General features: G+C 40.7%; 1 protein-coding gene across 3 annotated transcripts in view; it reads right to left on the minus strand.

Annotated features, from left to right (window-relative positions):
- Positions 1–16129, minus strand: part of trabd2b (TraB domain containing 2B) — a 245133-nt gene extending 229004 nt beyond the window's left edge. For all 3 annotated transcript variants that reach the window (XM_034179803.1, XM_034179805.1, XM_034179804.1), the window contains exons 1-2: positions 15751–16129; positions 7220–7789 (exon numbers count right to left, since the gene is read on the minus strand). In XM_034179803.1, coding sequence (XP_034035694.1) covers positions 7220–7789; positions 15751–15867 — 687 coding nt within the window. In that variant the 5' untranslated portion in view covers positions 15868–16129. The remainder of the gene's footprint in view (positions 1–7219; positions 7790–15750) is intronic.
- Positions 16130–17254: the final 1125 nt, after the last annotated feature.

The raw sequence follows: 17254 nt of genomic DNA on the forward strand, positions 1-17254 counted from the left end.
GCTAAAACACCTGTCGTTGATAATGTCCAGAGTTTGGATGTCTAGAAATCCATGGTAGACCACCACTATTAACCCTCTGGGGTCCGAGGGCATTTTTTGTACAGTTCACTCGCCTGGCATAAATGTTTTATTATTGCTGTTAACAGCTCTCCCTGCATCCCACAATCAAGTTTTATGTCTCTTTTTTCAGGCCAACCTGTGCTTTCATAATATATATGCTTTTATTGTGTTTTATAAGTGTAATAAAGGTTTACAATCAAAAATAAGGAAGGAAAAAGTAAAGCGAAAAATAATTTTCCACACACATTTATTCAAAACACAGCAAACTATAATAAACAACTGTTTTGACACTTTATAAAGGTAATATGAGGTCTTGTGTGAAAGACTGTACAACAAAAAGGTTCAAACAATAAACACAAATGCACATTTTGAACAATATATACAAAATGATCTATGCATTTTTTTGTCTTCATGGTAAAAGCAACCGAGTTATCTAGTAACAATCACATGCAAACTAGTGGAGCAATCCTGATAGTTACACACTCTTTGTTTGAGCACATGAGATTGTCATCAGAGGCTCTCTGTCTACTCCATCTGCTTTCAGTGATCGCTGTGCGTAATGGCACAGGACACATTTGGAGCCCAATAGTAGGTACTCATTGGATCACCCAGGAGGCTATTCAAACGGGCCAACTAATAACATATCAATCCTGAAAATGATCTTTGGCTTTTCACATGAGATGAATCTGCCCTATGATTGGATTTTGGAAAACTGTGTGACGGTGAACCAATTCTGATTGGACACTCACATTGCGCACATCATCACACAGCTTCTATGAGGAGTACAAAGATGGCCGATGGCTGGCTCGAAAGTCCGCGGAGTTAACCTTTCAGCAAAAAAACAAGTAAGCTTCTATCTCATATCATTAAAAAGTTATTTATAATTTAGTAAAGCTTGGTCTTGGCCGTTGTATACGACGGCGTCGGTCCCAGAGGGTTAAGTCATGGGTTATCGTGACCACTGCACTCATGCGCTGAAAGAGCCTGACGTGTGCCCGACATGAAGTGATGCATCCTGTTGGGTTGTCTCGTGTGACACTGGATTTATAATTAAAAACTGCATTAACTGCTCCATTTGTCTGCTCAGTCTTATGCACTGCATTTCTAACGCGCTTTTCTATCTGATGCAGAGTCTCAAACTGCTTTGCAATAATGCCTCTTATTCACTCATTCACACACACACACACAAATGTTAGGGCACTGCTATGCAAGGTGCTCTGGGAACAACTTGGACATTGGGTCATTTTAAAAAAGCAGCTCATTTTATTTTTCCCTTCATATGTATGCATTTTGGGCAGTATTTGAAACAAGTTAGCTTCTCATTATGTCAGTGAATGCAAAAATATTGTGGCGAGCTGCGTGGAAGAACGAAGACCGAGCTAGAGCTTTTGTTTTTTCTGCACTCTGCTGCAAGCAGGTGCTTTAATTTTTTAGACACACAACATAGAAACAATAGCGGAAGACATCAAACACACTAGATGCTACACTTATGACAATGGCAACGTGACGCCCAACCAAACTGACTAAATCAACTGAACTACAAAACGGAATAAACAGTAACACTAACAACACGGCTAAACCAACATGAACCACAATAACATTTAAAACCCCAAACCCTGAACTCCCATAATGCATTGCAGCACAATTTTCAGTCTTGGCAACTGGCCCGGCAATCACTACAATATGAAGGGAAAAATAAATTTAACATTTTTTTTTTTATTACTCTATTGAGGATCTCACTGGCTTTCCAGTTAGACGGGGAATAGAACAAAGGATCCTCTGGTCACAAGGCCACCTTTCTAACCCTCAAGACTTTCTCAATGCTTATACCATGAATCATCATGTTTATTAATATTTACAAATGCCAGGTCAAATGACTCACAGCTTCAATCATATTCATTCCACATGAGCATCTACGAGGTCTGTCCATAAAGTATCGTACCTTTTTATTTTTTTTAAACTATATGGATTTGATTCATGTGCTTTCACGTCAGACAAGCTTGAACCCTCGTGCGCATGCATGAGTTTTTCCACGCCTGTCGGTGACGTCATTCACCTGTGAGCACATCTTGTGGAAGGAGTGGTCCCGTCCCATCGTCGGATTTTCATTGTCTGGAAATAGCGGAATGATTTGGGGTTTTTTTCCATCAGAATTTTTTCAGAAGCTGTTAAAGACTGGCACCTGGAAACCATTCGAAAAAATTATCTGGCTTTCGGTGAAAATTTTACGGGCTTCACAGAGAATAACGACTATTACTACAGCTTTAAGGACGGCCCACAATGGCGCTCGGCACGCTGCGCTCCGAGCCACGACGACAGGCACGAACCACCGGATTATTTCTAAATAGATGGCTGTGTGGAGCTGGGACCGTCGTGTGACAGGCGAATGACGTCACCGACAGGCGTGGAAAAACTCACACATGTGCACGAGGGTTCAAGCATGTCTGGTGTAATCACACGTGATTCAAATCCATATAGTTTTTTTTTATATATAAAACTGCAATTTAGTTTTCTAATACACCTCGTAGTTTAAAAAAAAAATAAAAAGGTACGATACTTTATGGACAGACCTCGTATTTATTGTGTGTTTACACTCACTATCAGATTTAAGTGCTGCAGAGGTAACCAGTGAAAACTCCCACCACCTCCTCCATGCTCCTCCTTTTTGCAATTCAGTCTTAAACATGGTGGTTTGCTGGATAACATGTTCGCATGGTCATGTAAAAACTGAGCAATTATAGAATCTCACTTGTTAGAACTGTGAATGATGCTCTAATTAAAAAAAAATCTCTTTAAAAGAGTCAAACAAAGAATAGAGCCATCCACACCAAATCTAACTGCTTGCTATAAGAGCTGTGTCTCTCATAATAGAACCCCCACCAAGCCAGAAAGATTTTTAACAATGCCAAGAAAAATAATGCAGATGAAATAATGATAAATAACACCAAGTGGAAAGCAATAATCATTTACACATATTCACAGCGCTCTGATTGGCAGTATAGTGTTGAGGCTGTTCCAAAATGAAGAGATGCAGTTGTATTTTTTTTTTTCTCTTGTTCCACACTGCACACATACCTCAAACATGCATTAACTCATTGTCTTATGGGTATAACTAACTATAAATTCATTTTTACAAGAACACAAGTTAAGGAAATATGATTGCATTGCGTGACCCAGTGGCCCTTTGTGCTGATGCAACCACCAAATTCGGCACAAATACTCCTTAGACATTACTCTTTTTGATAGGCTGCCATGTAGGGGTCATTTGAGGAATTACACAGGGGTCAAAATTTAAAAATACTTCAATCATATTGAAAACTATATCACATTATTTGTCTGATCATAAAGATTCCAAAAATGTATAGTTTGGACTATCTATGACAAAATGTTATGGCGTTATGGGGTAAAAACAGCAAAACAAATAGTGACAAAGGTCAATTTCAGTTTGTACAGGGGTCAAAAGTTAAAGTTGCTCCAGTGTTGGTAAAAAGTGGTGCAAATTATTGGGTGAACTAATAGGATTAATAAATGGAATAGTTTTAAATGTGATGAATGCTTGGCCTCCAAAGTAAAGCTCAAACAGTGTCAACATCAATTGGATTCTATAACATGTGACTTATGTTACCTCGTAACATGATAACTAAGGATGACATATGCTGCAAACTATTCCTTTTTAAATCCCTATTAATTCAACAAATAATGTGCATAACTTTATATCAAAATTGAAAGAACTTTTTTTGACCCCTGTACAAACTGTCATTGTCCTTTGTCACCATTCTTGCTGTTTTTACCCCATAACTCCATAACATTCAGTCACAGACAGTCCAAACTACACCTTTTTAGAATCTTGATGTTCACACAAATAATGTGATATAGTTTTCAATATGATTGGAGCATTTTTAAATTTTGACCCCTGTATAATTGTTCAATTGACCCCTACCTGGCCGCCTATTGAAAATTCAAGTGGCCAGTCCATTTTTGATAAACAAATCAATGGTGTTTTGAAATCGTGCTTTTATCATCTTCGTCTTTTATCAAAGGTAAAACCGTTTTTATCTGGACTACTGTAACGCACTTTATTTCGGCATTAGCCAACGGGCTCTTTCCCATTTGCAGTTAGTCCAGAACGCTGCAGCGTGACTTTTAACAGGAGTCTGGAAGCGTGATCACATAACCCCAATTCTTGCATCTTTGCACTGGCTTCCTATTAATTTTAGAATTAATTTTAAGATTTCATTGTTTGTTTTTAAAGCTTTGAATGGAATGGCCCCTCAATACATCACTGACCTCCTACAAATTTACTCTCCGGCGCGTGCTCTGAGGTCTGAGGGCCATTTCCAGCTCATGGTACCCAAGACGAGACTTAAAACCAGGGGGGACAGGGCTTTCTCTGTGGCTGGCCCCAGACTTTGGAACGCACTGCCCCACCATGTCCGAACAGCCCCCACAGTGGAGTGTTTTAAGTCTCGTCTGAAGACTCACTTTTATTCTCTGGTTTTTAACACTGAGTGAGTTGTGTGGTCCTCTGTTTTATTGGTTTTGTTTTTATTTTGGTAGATTTTATTGGTTTTATCTTTTGTATGCTGTATGTATTTATTTATTTATCTTGCACATTTTAGTTCATTTTATTGTTAATTTTCTTATTTTTAATTTTTGACTACTGGGGTTTTATCTATCGTGATTCTGTTGTATGTGCAGCACTTTGAAACATTTTTGTTGTTAAATGTGCTATATAAATAAAGTGGATTGGATTGGATTTTCAAGAGTAATGTCCAAGGAGTATTTGTGCTGAATTTGGTGCTTGCATCACTATTTGAAGGACTCTTCTGTAAATAGTCTGTTATCTGGTGAACGGTATTTAAACACAGCCACATATTTGTCAAACGCTAAAAATCATTGATTCAAGACATTTCTCATCCAGGTTTGAACTTTCAAGGAGCAGACTGGAAAATTAAAAAATCTTCATAAGATAATTATTAAAATGGTCATGTAGTGCAAAACAACTTTGTATTAATCTTTTGTGGTTAAATCTTAAAGATCGCATCAGTCCTACAATTCTATGAGTGACATAACTTGTGTGAGGCTGCTGTGAAATACCCACAAATTTTACCTCAGATGGACAAAAGACACCCTCCTCCCTCTCAGTCACTCAGGATTACCACTGTTTTCTGAAATTATACTAAAATAGAAGCTGGCATACAAGGTTAAAATTGTTATGTCACACACAACACCAGTTTAACTGAGGTGATAAAAAAAAATATTTTATAATATACTTTGTCATGCAGCTCACTGCACCATGCATGATATGCCGTTTTTGCAAAGTTTATAGGTTATCAGTCTATTTTTAAACTATTTCTGTCACTGCTTCAATTGAGATGAAGCATTTTGTTGTTTTTTTTAGTTTGTTTTTTGTTGTTTCCATTTCTTGCTGCTTTTGCATTTCTGAGCACCTCATTCCAATAAATAAATATAACCCAAATCTACACAGATACAATGGAAAAGTGCTATCTGCACTGAGTTGTTTTTTTTTTTTTTTTACTTTTTAATTCACTGTGTACTGCCGGGCCTGAAAAAAATGACAAAGGAAGCATTGAAATGAATGACTTTTGAGGGGGAAAAGGTGAACTTCCAAGGAACTGCCACTATACAGCTGCTCATACTTGTTTCAAATTTAAAAGCGTGTTGCGTTTATGGGAGGCTGGTGTGCCCGCCACATTAAATAGACATCAACATTAGGGCAGCTGAGATTACTTTACGGCTGCCAAGTAAAGATCGGGACTGTGCACCCCTTTAAGAAAAATCTCTGAGATGTAACAGACTATCCGAGCGGCAGAGCAGCGCGAGTGGCATTAGCACTTATGAAGAAGCGCAGTGATCCTTGTTGAGGTTGTGTCTAAGTGCAGTAAAGCTTGCAGGCACGTTAAGGACATGTAGCGCAATTTTGACAGCGTAGTTAGGAGGTGCAGCTGAAAGACGAGAGGCTGGGAGCCCACTGCCTCTTAAATTAGCCCCCGAGCTCTCCGAGCTGCCGCTTTGGAGACTTTGCACCTCAAGGATACTGTTGCACCTTCATGTGAGGCATACCATGCATGCAAAGCACATGTTGGGAGGATGTGTACTACTAAGAAAATATACTGCAAAAACTCTTAGATGTTCATCCAAAGGTTATATTGTATTGAAAATCACAGCATAAATTACAATTACAATCAGATTTTGAGAGACGTCTCACAGTTTTCAAAAATGAGCTCCGGTTACCCCTGCAACTTTTTTAAATAGATGTATTTCTTTATGATTACACAAGAAATTAAAGAAGGGTATGCTCGTCAAGTAATGAGATTATTTTGTTCATCTTTCATTCTTTGCAACACTGCACACAGCTGGACGGGGATTATCTGCACTCATAAAAAAGAGGATCTCCCCAAACTTCTCACCTTATACAGTCTGTTCTACGTGTACACTGCTCAGTCCAACACATCCCACTGCCAATTCAGGATCAGAGTATGTTTGTTTAAAGATGTGGAGGAGCATCAGTAACCATAAAGATGTCTCCAGCGGACAGATTGGAGCCATTTTTCTGCATTCTTCTTGTTCTTTGTTTCACAGGGGTTGCAATTTTGGAATCTGTGCATGCCCCCTCCAGGCCGAGCTTGTTGCCTTACCAGAGATTGAAAAGCATCAGAGGGACGATGCATACTGTGTATGTTCACATAATAATTGTAAGCGTATGAAAGTTCTTTCAAGATATAGGAGCAGTGGTACCAGTGAGACCAGTAAGCTGGACATTGTGAATCTAGCTGTTTTGATGGCAACTATCCAGGAAATGAGTTTTTCAGACAACTATGATGTCATTTCCTGATGTATCTGTGATGTCAACAGATGATTTTCTGTTTGACGTAAGATTCACACCATCTCTCTGGTATTATTGGTTGCAGATATCCTAGAATGTGTTTTTTGATTAACTTGGCCTTGATCTTTCACCAATCACCTCCAAAAATTACTCAACTGGAGACACTTAGCCAAGGAATATTCCAACCAGGTTTAGTGAAAATCTGCTCATTTGTTTCTGAGTTATTTAGTACGCAGACACACACACACGAGTGATACACAGTGGTTCAAGGTAAAAAAGGACAAAACAAACAAGTTTATTTAATTCTCTTACCTGAGAGAAGTTTAGCCCGTTGAGTGGGTGACACTGTTCCTCCACGCGCTCCACTGCCCCAGTCGTCTTTCCCATCCTCTCAGCCTCTTGAGCCAGGAAAAGATCTAAAACTGGTGTCCCTCTGGAGCGGACGTCCCACTCCGTCAGGGAGTTTACCATCAACATCACCCACACCGGCCTTTTCCTCTCCCAGTTTCCTGCAATGGCGTTGAACAGATAGTCAGCATACAAGCCACGCCCACGTTGGTCAGCCGTCATCCAATAGGGCATCATGTGTTTGACGTAGTCCAAGTGGCGTTTGAGGCGACGGTACAGGTCTCGGGGTAGCAGGGACTGCAGATTCTCCCCGTGGGGAAGCAACTGGCAGCTAGTCAGCTTGGAGATGGTCAGAGGGTCTGTCAGGTCCAGCTCAAAGAAGACATTGGGGCTACTGTGAAAAGCCTGCTTGGAGCTGTTGGGGATGTAGTCCCAAACTCGAGTGTAAGGCACGTGGATGGTACCAAAGAGGTAAGAAGGAGGATGGGGAGGACCACGCTTTACTGTCCACAGGAATGAGTTCATGTCACTTTGCTGTGGAGGAAGCAGAGAATGGAATACAGCAATGAAAACATTCTATGGAGGTGAATGATTTGTTATACAATTATACCAGAATCCTCATATTCAAGAGATCTCACCTGCTTTAAAGCTAAGGTTCGCACATTTGCCATCTACTGCTTTTTACTGGCTCATAGGGTCAGGTCAATAAGTTAAATACCGACATGCCATTTTCAGATGATGGCAGGGGACCTATGAGATGTGAGTGCTGTTGCTGTGGTACAGGCAGGGAGTTTATAGAGGGGCCTTCTGGGCTGTAAACAGACCCCTGTGTATTGTTGAGGTGCATACCTCAGTTGCCAAAGCCTCTTTGGAGCTGGGAAGCAATCTGAAGGCTGCAGTGCAAATATACTTCACTGGAGCCCATAAAAGCCAAACGCTGAAAGAAACCTGCTCAGTGCTCTGACCTTCCTCTGATACTGAAATACAGGATTTTTGGTTTTAACATCAGGCATGGAGAAGACAGAAAATACAGGACAGTTCTGGTTGCTACGGTTTATAATACAGAAAGTGTTTGTCAATTGTGGTTATCTTTAAACAAAGCCACAGAGGGAATTAAACAATTATAGTCATTGCACATAAGCAGAAGACAGTCATCTTGCAGTTAAAATATGTTTCTCATTACTCTGCAAATGTGCTGTGCATGTGCTGCAGCTTTGATGTTGAAATTATTGAAAAATGAAAAAAAAATTGCTTCTATAAACAATATCAAACTTCTGGCTTCTCAGGCGAAGCGCAATCAGGCATTGAGGGATGAGACTCACATACTGTAAAATAATGTTAGAAAATGCTTGCTTCTAATCAAGATTTCCTTCAGCTGCATACTGTCAAAGCTCCAAGCCCCCCAACCCAGGAAAAATAAAATAAAATAAACTGCCAAAAAGACTGCGTTGTCTTGTGGGTTGTTCTGTTGTCATCAGAATTAAGTGAAGAGAACATACAGTAATTCCTGCTGCAGTCTGCCCAGAGGCAAAATAAATGGAGGGTGCAATGTTTAATTATAGAGTGTTTTCATTTTGACAGAAACTTTCAAAACAGTTTGTTTCTAATGTAAAACTCGCGTTCGTTGAGATAAAGCAGTACTGTGTGGGAAAAGTTGATTCGCTGGCTTTAAAGGGGTCATATTGTACAAAATTGGTTACAGCTTTTGCAGTGAAGTATGGAGTGGGTTTAATGTTACACATTCTGTGGCTTATAGTTGGGCATTTGGATCATTTAATTGTCCATCTCAACTGACCGATGTCTGGTGGTTGGCTCTCACTGCGGTATTGTATCACTTCCTGTTCCGGAGCACAGCGGTGTTTTTCTGTATCTGTTAGCTGTTTAATCTGCGCAGTTAGATTGATCTAGTTATCTACATTACGATTTGTTTCACAGTGTAATCTTTACGTGCCTTAACTAAAGCACTCCTTCTGCTGAATCACCTCTAAATTATTTACACATTATTCACTTTGCGTGTTTTTAGGAATCCGCTAGCTTAGCGTAGCTACTAGCTCTTAGCCGGTTTAGCATGGCGGCTTCTCCTGTCTCTCCCGCACTTTTCTGCTCTGGGTGTGAAATGTTTAGTTATTCCTCGGCCTCCTTTAGCAGTAACGGTACTTGTAATAAGTGTAGCTTATTCGTAGCTTTGGAGGCCAGGCTGGGCGAATTGGAGACTCGGCTCCGCACCGTGGAAAATTCTACAGCTAGCCAGGCCCCTGTAGTCGGTGCGGACCAAGGTAGCTTAGCCGCCGTTAGTTACCCCCTGGCAGATCCCGAGCAGCCGGGAAAGCAGGCTGACTGGGTGACTGTGAGGAGGAAGCGTAGCCCTAAACAGAAGCCCTGTGTACACCGCCAACTCGTTCACATCTCTAACCGTTTTTCCCCCCCTGACGACACACCCACCGAGGATCAAACTCTGGTTATTGGCGACTCTGTTTTGCGAAATGTGAAGTTAGCGACACCAGCAACCATAGTTAATTGTCTTCCGGGGGCCAGAGCAGGCGACATTGAAGGAAATTTGAAACTGCTGGCTAAGGCTAAGCGTAAATTTGGTAAGATTGTAATTCACGTCGGCAGTAATGACACCCGGTTACGCCAATCGGAGGTCACTAAAATTAACATTAAATCGGTGTGTAACTTTGCAAAAACAATGTCGGACTCTGTAGTTTTCTCTGGGCCCCTCCCCAATCAGACCGGGAGTGACATGTTTAGCTGCATGTTCTCCTTGAATTGCTGGCTGTCTGAGTGGTGTCCAAAAAATGAGGTGGGCTTCATAGATAATTGGCAAAGCTTCTGGGGAAAACCTGGTCTTGTTAGGAGAGACGGCATCCATCCCACTTTGGATGGAGCAGCTCTCATTTCTAGAAATCCGGCCAATTTTCTTAAATCCTCCAAACCGTGACTATCCAGGGTTGGGACCAGGAAGCAGAGTTGTAGTCTTACACACCTCTCTGCAGCTTCTTTCCCCCTGCCATCCCCTCATTACCCCATCCCAGTAGAGACAGTGCCTGCTCCCAGACTACCAATAACCAGCAAAAATCTATTTAAGCATAAAAATTAAAAAAGAAAAAATAATATAGCACCTTCAACTGCACCACAGACTAAAACAGTTAAATGTGGTCTATTAAACATTAGGTCTCTCTCTTCTAAGTCCCTGTTGGTAAATGATATAATAATTGATCAACATATTGATTTATTCTGCCTTACAGAAACCTGGTTACAGCAGGATGAATATGTTAGTTTAAATGAGTCAACACCCCCGAGTCACACTAACTGTCAGAATGCTCGTAGCACGGGCCGGGGCGGAGGATTATCAGCAATCTTCCATTCCAGCTTATTAATTAATCAAAAACCCAGACAGAGCTTTAATTCATTTGAAAGCTTGACTCTTAGTCTTGTCCATCCAAATTGGAAGTCCCAAAAACCAGTTTTATTTGTTATTATCTATCGTCCACCTGGTCGTTACTGTGAGTTTCTCTGTGAATTTTCAGACCTTTTGTCTGACTTAGTGCTTAGCTCAGATAAGATAATTATAGTGGGCGATTTTAACATCCACACAGATGCTGAGAATGACAGCCTCAACACTGCATTTAATCTATTATTAGACTCTATTGGCTTTGCTCAAAAAGTAAATGAGTCCACCCACCACTTTAATCATATCTTAGATCTTGTTCTGACTTATGGTATGGAAATAGAAGACTTAAAAGTATTCCCTGAAAACTCCCTTCTGTCTGATCATTTCTTAATAACATTTACATTTACTCTGATGGACTACCCAGCAGTGGGGAATAAGTTTCATTACACTAGAAGTCTTTCAGAAAGCGCTGTAACTAGGTTTAAGGATATGATTCCTTCTTTATGTTCTCTAATGCCATATACCAACACAGTGCAGAGTAGCTACCTAAACTCTGTAAGTGAGATAGAGTATCTTGTCAATAGTTTTACATCCTCATTGAAGACAACTTTGGATGCTGTAGCTCCTCTAAAAAAGAGAGCTTTAAATCAGAAGTGCCTGACTCCGTGGTATAACTCACAAACTCATAGCTTAAAGCAGATAACCCGTACGTTGGAGAGGAAATGGCGTCTCACTAATTTAGAAGATCTTCACTTAGCCTGGAAAAAGAGTCTGTTGCTCTATAAAAAAGCCCTCCGTAAAGCTAGGACATCTTTCTACTCAGCACTAATTGAAGAAAATAAGAACAACCCCAGGTTTCTTTTCAGCACTGTAGCCAGGCTGACAAAGAGTCAGAGCTCTATTGAGCTGAGTATTCCATTAACTTTAACTAGTAATGACTTCATGACTTTCTTTGCTAACAAAATTTTAACTATTAGAGAAAAAATTACTCATAACCATCCCAAAGACGTATCGTTATCTTTGGCTGCTTTCAGTGATGCCGGTATTTGGTTAGACTCTTTCTCTCCGATTGTTCTGTCTGAGTTATTTTCATTAGTTATTTCATCCAAACCATCAACATGTTTATTAGACCCCATTCCTACCAGGCTGCTCAAGGAAGCCCTACCATTATTTAATGCTTCGATCTTAAATATGATCAATCTATCTTTGTTAGTTGGCTATGTACCACAGGCTTTTAAGGTGGCAGTAATTAAACCAATACTTAAAAAGCCATCACTTGACCCAGCTATCTTAGCTAATTATAGGCCAATCTCCAACCTTCCTTTTCTCTCAAAAATTCTTGAAAGGGTAGTTGTAAAACAGCTAACTGATCATCTGCAGAGGAATGGTCTATTTGAAGAGTTTCAGTCAGGTTTTAGAATTCATCATAGTACAGAAACAGCATTAGTGAAGGTTACAAATGATCTTCTTATGGCCTCGGACAGTGGACTCATCTCTGTGCTTGTTCTGTTAGACCTCAGTGCTGCTTTTGATACTGTTTACCATAAAATTTTATTACAGTGATTAGAGCATGCCATAGGTATTAAAGGCACTGCGCTGCAGTGGTTTGAATCATATTTGTCTAATAGATTACAATTTGTTCATGTAAATGGGGAATCTTCTTCACAGACTAAAGTTAATTATGGAGTTCCACAAGGTTCTGTGCTAGGACCAATTTTATTCACTTTATACATGCTTCCCTTAGGCAGTATTATTAGACGGTATTGCTTAAATTTTCATTGTTACGCAGATGATACCCAGCTTTATCTATCCATGAAGCCAGAGGACACACACCAATTAGCTAAACTGCAGGATTGTCTTACAGACATAAAGACATGGATGACCTCTAATTTCCTGCTTTTAAACTCAGATAAAACTGAAGTTATTGTACTTGGCCCCACAAATCTTAGAAACATGGTGTCTAACCAGATCCTTACTCTGGATGGCATTACCCTGACCTCTAGTAATACTGTGAGAAATCTTGGAGTCATTTTTGATCAGGATATGTCATTCAAAGCGCATATTAAACAAATATGTAGGACTGCTTTTTTGCATTTACGCAATATCTCTAAAATCAGAAAGGTCTTGTCTCAGAGTGATGCTGAAAAACTAATTCATGCATTTATTTCCTCTAGGCTGGACTATTGTAATTCATTATTATCAGGTTGTCCTAAAAGTTCCCTAAAAAGCCTTCAGTTAATTCAAAATGCTGCAGCTAGAGTACTGACGGGGACTAGAAGGAGAGAGCATATCTCACCCATATTGGCCTCTCTTCATTGGCTTCTTGTTAATTCTAGAATAGAATTTAAAATTCTTCTTCTTACTTATAAGGTTTTGAATAATCAGGTCCCATCTTATCTTAGGGACCTCGTAGTGCCATATCACCCCAATAGAGCGCTTCGCTCTCAGACTGCAGGCTTACTTGTAGTTCCTAGGGTTTGTAAGAGTAGAATGGGAGGCAGAGCCTTCAGCTTTCAGGCTCCTCTCCTGTGGAACCAGCTCCCAATTCAGATCAGGGAGACAGACACCCTCTCTACTTTTAAGATTAGTCATAAAACTTTCTTTTTTGCTAAAGCTTATAGTTAGGGCTGGATCAGGTGACCCTGAACCATCCCTTAGTTATGCTGCTATAGACGTAGACTGCTGGGGGGTTCCCATGATGCACTGTTTCTTTCTCTTTTTGCTCTGTATGCACCACTCTGCATTTAATCATTAGTGATCGATCTCTGCTCCCCTCCACAGCATGTCTTTTTCCTGGTTCTCTCCCTCAGCCCCAACCAGTCCCAGCAGAAGACTGCCCCTCCCTGAGCCTGGTTCTGCTGGAGGTTTCTTCCTGTTAAAAGGGAGTTTTTCCTTCCCACTGTAGCCAAGTGCTTGCTCACAGGGGGTCGTTTTGACCGTTGGGGTTTTACATAATTATTGTATGGCCTTGCCTTACAATATAAAGCGCCTTGGGGCAACTGTTTGTTGTGATTTGGCGCTATATAAAAAAATTGATTGATTGATTGATTGATAATCTGGAGCCACCATCGTGATGCCACGCACCACACCCTGACACACACACATACACTAATCCTATTATCTGCTGGGATAAAATTAGCACAGATGAACATGTACTTTAAGGAGCGTCTGCCAGAGACTGCAAAAATTTTTGAAGGAGCGAGTTATGAGTTGTATGTGAAAAGGCTGGGATGTAAGTGGTCACGAGCACGCGGGAGGAACGATGCTACTCAGTTAAGAGTGGCCTGGTGCAGACTCTGCAAAGGTGTGCAACTCGGCGGCCACTTTTCACGCAAAGTGTGGAAGAAATTCATGTGTACTATCAAAAAGAATTTACATGGAGTTATACCGAGATGTGCCATGGTGGCACCATTTGGTCATAAACTGAGAGTGGGCTGGGCCAAAGCAGGGAGGCCAAGTCAGCTCCGACTCAGAAAAAAATTAGCTTTGATAGACTTTTGCCAAATGGTGTGCTACAGGAGGACTTGGCTGTTCTGAACTGCGTGGGATCTGCTGATGTGCACTTCTACTTAGACCATTGTGGCAATTTAGTCAAATAATAATCTTTGAAAAAAATACATAAATGAAAAGTGAATAATTTATCATTTTATTCATGAGATGTCATACAAAAAATTGTAAAATAATGTACACCCCACCCCCATTTTATTGTCTATTGTGATGCATTAATGGACATTACGATATTAAATAGATATCGTTCAGTCAGACTCCACATCCCATCGTTGTACATTTGTGCACACAGAAATGTGGAATCAGATGGTTTTAGATATATGTGACATATGTCACAGTATGCATATGCACGTTTTCTTTGTGTGACATGCCTACTAACATGGTTTGCATTCTGTGAAATCTCCATGCCCCAAGCAGCAGCAACTCCTTCCTATTTAAGGCAGTGGGCACGTAAACAAGTTACTTCCATGCAACCTGGAAATAGGTTTATTTTGCATTGCCTTAGTTTTATGTGGAATTTCTGACAACATGTAATATCTGTAAGACACCTGGTGACAGTTTAATATGTCCCCTTTAATGACAATAATGCATGTTTAATTAATTAAAATGTGCAGAGATAGTTAAATAGTTAAACTGCTGCTGATCCCAATAACAGAAGAGTTCTGTAAGCGCCGCAGGACTTTTTTGGAGGATGCTCACAGCTCCTTTTTTATGGGGACAATTATTTTTAACAGAAAGCACAGCCCATTGTACCGATACATTACAAATCACATTATTAAGGAGCACAAAGTCTCCAATGATGGCTAACAGCAAATCCATTATTATGGTCTTTTAACCACAGATTACTGATCACATATTCATTTAGTTTTTCAGAAACACTGAATTGCTTAATTAACTCCTCTAAGGAGCATTCACGTGTCAGGCTCAGAAAGTTGAACTCCTGCACTTTAAAACATTCAAACAATGTGCAGCTTTATCAAGATCTGTGATGAGTGTTTTAATAGCTGTGAATTTTTTCCAAATAAAGTTAAGTCACCCATGGGTGTTCCGCTTAGATCTGTCACATATAAACAGTTGCAAATCTGGGTGACAATTTCTATTGGCAACTTCTTACATTTAAGATACAAATCTGGTCATTCGGGAAACTTTCCATGCAAACTGTATGTTTTCTTGGCCCAATTTAATATCGTAAAAGTCCCTATTATTATTATTATTAACACTATTATTATTATTATTATTATTATTATTATTGTTGTTGTTGTTGTTGTTGTTGTTGTTATTATTATTATTATTATTATTATTATGTAACATTTATCCTTAACCCGTGTCTCATTATTTCATTAGTAATCTGTTCTAGTGCAATAATATTACATAATTTTAGTGTTTGTTTTTGTTTTTTATGTTTTTATGGTCATAACCTGTGACCCATAACTCACACGGTTTATTTTCAAAGTGTTCCAAAAGTCCATGTCTGGGCCTGAAGGCTCCAAACATTTCCGCATCATATCAAATTGCAAAATTTTTAATGTGTTTTATAATCCGGTTGGCATGGTTTCGAGACTTGCACGTGCACTCAGCGCGCAGCGCGACTCACCGACTTTGGCGCGTCGCACTGCCTCGGTCTGTCCGGTCGGTCTGCGCCCCAGCTGGGTGCCACGGGGTGCAGCAGAGCGCCCAGGAGGACCCAGCCGAATCCCGGCACACACACCATCGTGGGGACGTGACAGGACACTCGTGACAGCTCTCACGCAGCGCGCGCGCGCGCGCTCTTCTCACCTCCCGTCGTCTGTGAAAGGGGAAAAAAAAAGTTACCGGTGGCCTTTGGGCTCACATGTTCCGCTCCACCGGAGGACCATTCCGTCCATTCGCTCGCTGCTCCCGGCGCTCCTCCTTATTTATTTAATTAATCGCTGATTTATTTGTTTATTTTTGTTTATTTATGTTTTGTACTGCAGTTTCTCCTGCGTCCTTTCGCGCGGCGCAAAAGCAGAAAGTGTGCCGCGGAGTTTCCGCGGTGCGCTCCGTAACTTTTTGGATCGTGTTGAGTGGGAGAGAGAGAGAGGAGGTGGGACGGCCGGAGGAGCCCTCCACCCCAACGCGCGCACACACACGCACCCACCTCTGCTTATTTTAAGAGGAGGGAGCGCAGGTTCAAAAACGGAGCTTTGCTGACACGGACGAAGAGAAAAAAAGTTCAGGTGGTTTGTGGTTACCACATGTAAAGTCCTGCAGTGTGACTTTGGAATTTTACACGAACAGTTTTTTCTCCAAATGTTAATACGAACGACAGCATTTATCATAGATGCTTTCTTCATCATTTATACAACATGCGCTCAAAAAATAAGAATACATTTCACTACACTGGGGTGGATCTGGATATTGGTTTGGCACAATTTGGATGCCCTGTCCTGACGCAACTCCACATTACATGGAGAACGGGTAGGGATGGGGTTTGAAAAGAGAACCTTCTGCACTGCATCCACTGAGCAGTTCAATTTATTTCATTTATTTAGCGCCAAATCACAACAAAGTTTCCTCAGGGCGCTTCACACAAGTAAGGTCTAACCTTACCAACCCCCCAGAGCAAACACACAGGTGACAGTGGTAAGGAAAAACTTCCTCTGATGATTTGAGGAAGAAACCTCAAGCAGACTAAACTCAAAGGGGTGAGCCTCTGCTTGGGCCATGCTACTGACACAATTGACAAAACTATTTACAACCACTGGGCCACCCTACTATAATTTTGCCAGCCTTTACCCTATTCTCTGTTCTGGCCAAGTGGTTAGTGCACTTGGTTTCGGTGTGGCAGGGTCGCGGTTCAAATCCCACCCCTGCCACATTTCTCCATGTAATGTGGAGTTGCGTCAGGAAGGGCATCCGGCATAAAACTTGTGCCAATTCAACATGCAGATCCACCTCAGATTTGCTGTGGCAACCGCAAGTGCACACAAGGGAGCAGCCGAAGGGTCTTACTTTTTACCCCATTCTCTGCTCAGTTTTGTTTTGTGTTGTGTTGTTTTTGTTTTTTTGTTTTGTTTTGTTTTTGAAATTACAAGCTTGTACTGTAAATCTGACAATATAAACCTTGTAATTTGCAC

This window comes from Thalassophryne amazonica, chromosome 10, assembly GCF_902500255.1.
Source record: "Thalassophryne amazonica chromosome 10, fThaAma1.1, whole genome shotgun sequence".
Lineage (NCBI taxonomy): Eukaryota > Metazoa > Chordata > Actinopteri > Batrachoidiformes > Batrachoididae > Thalassophryne > Thalassophryne amazonica.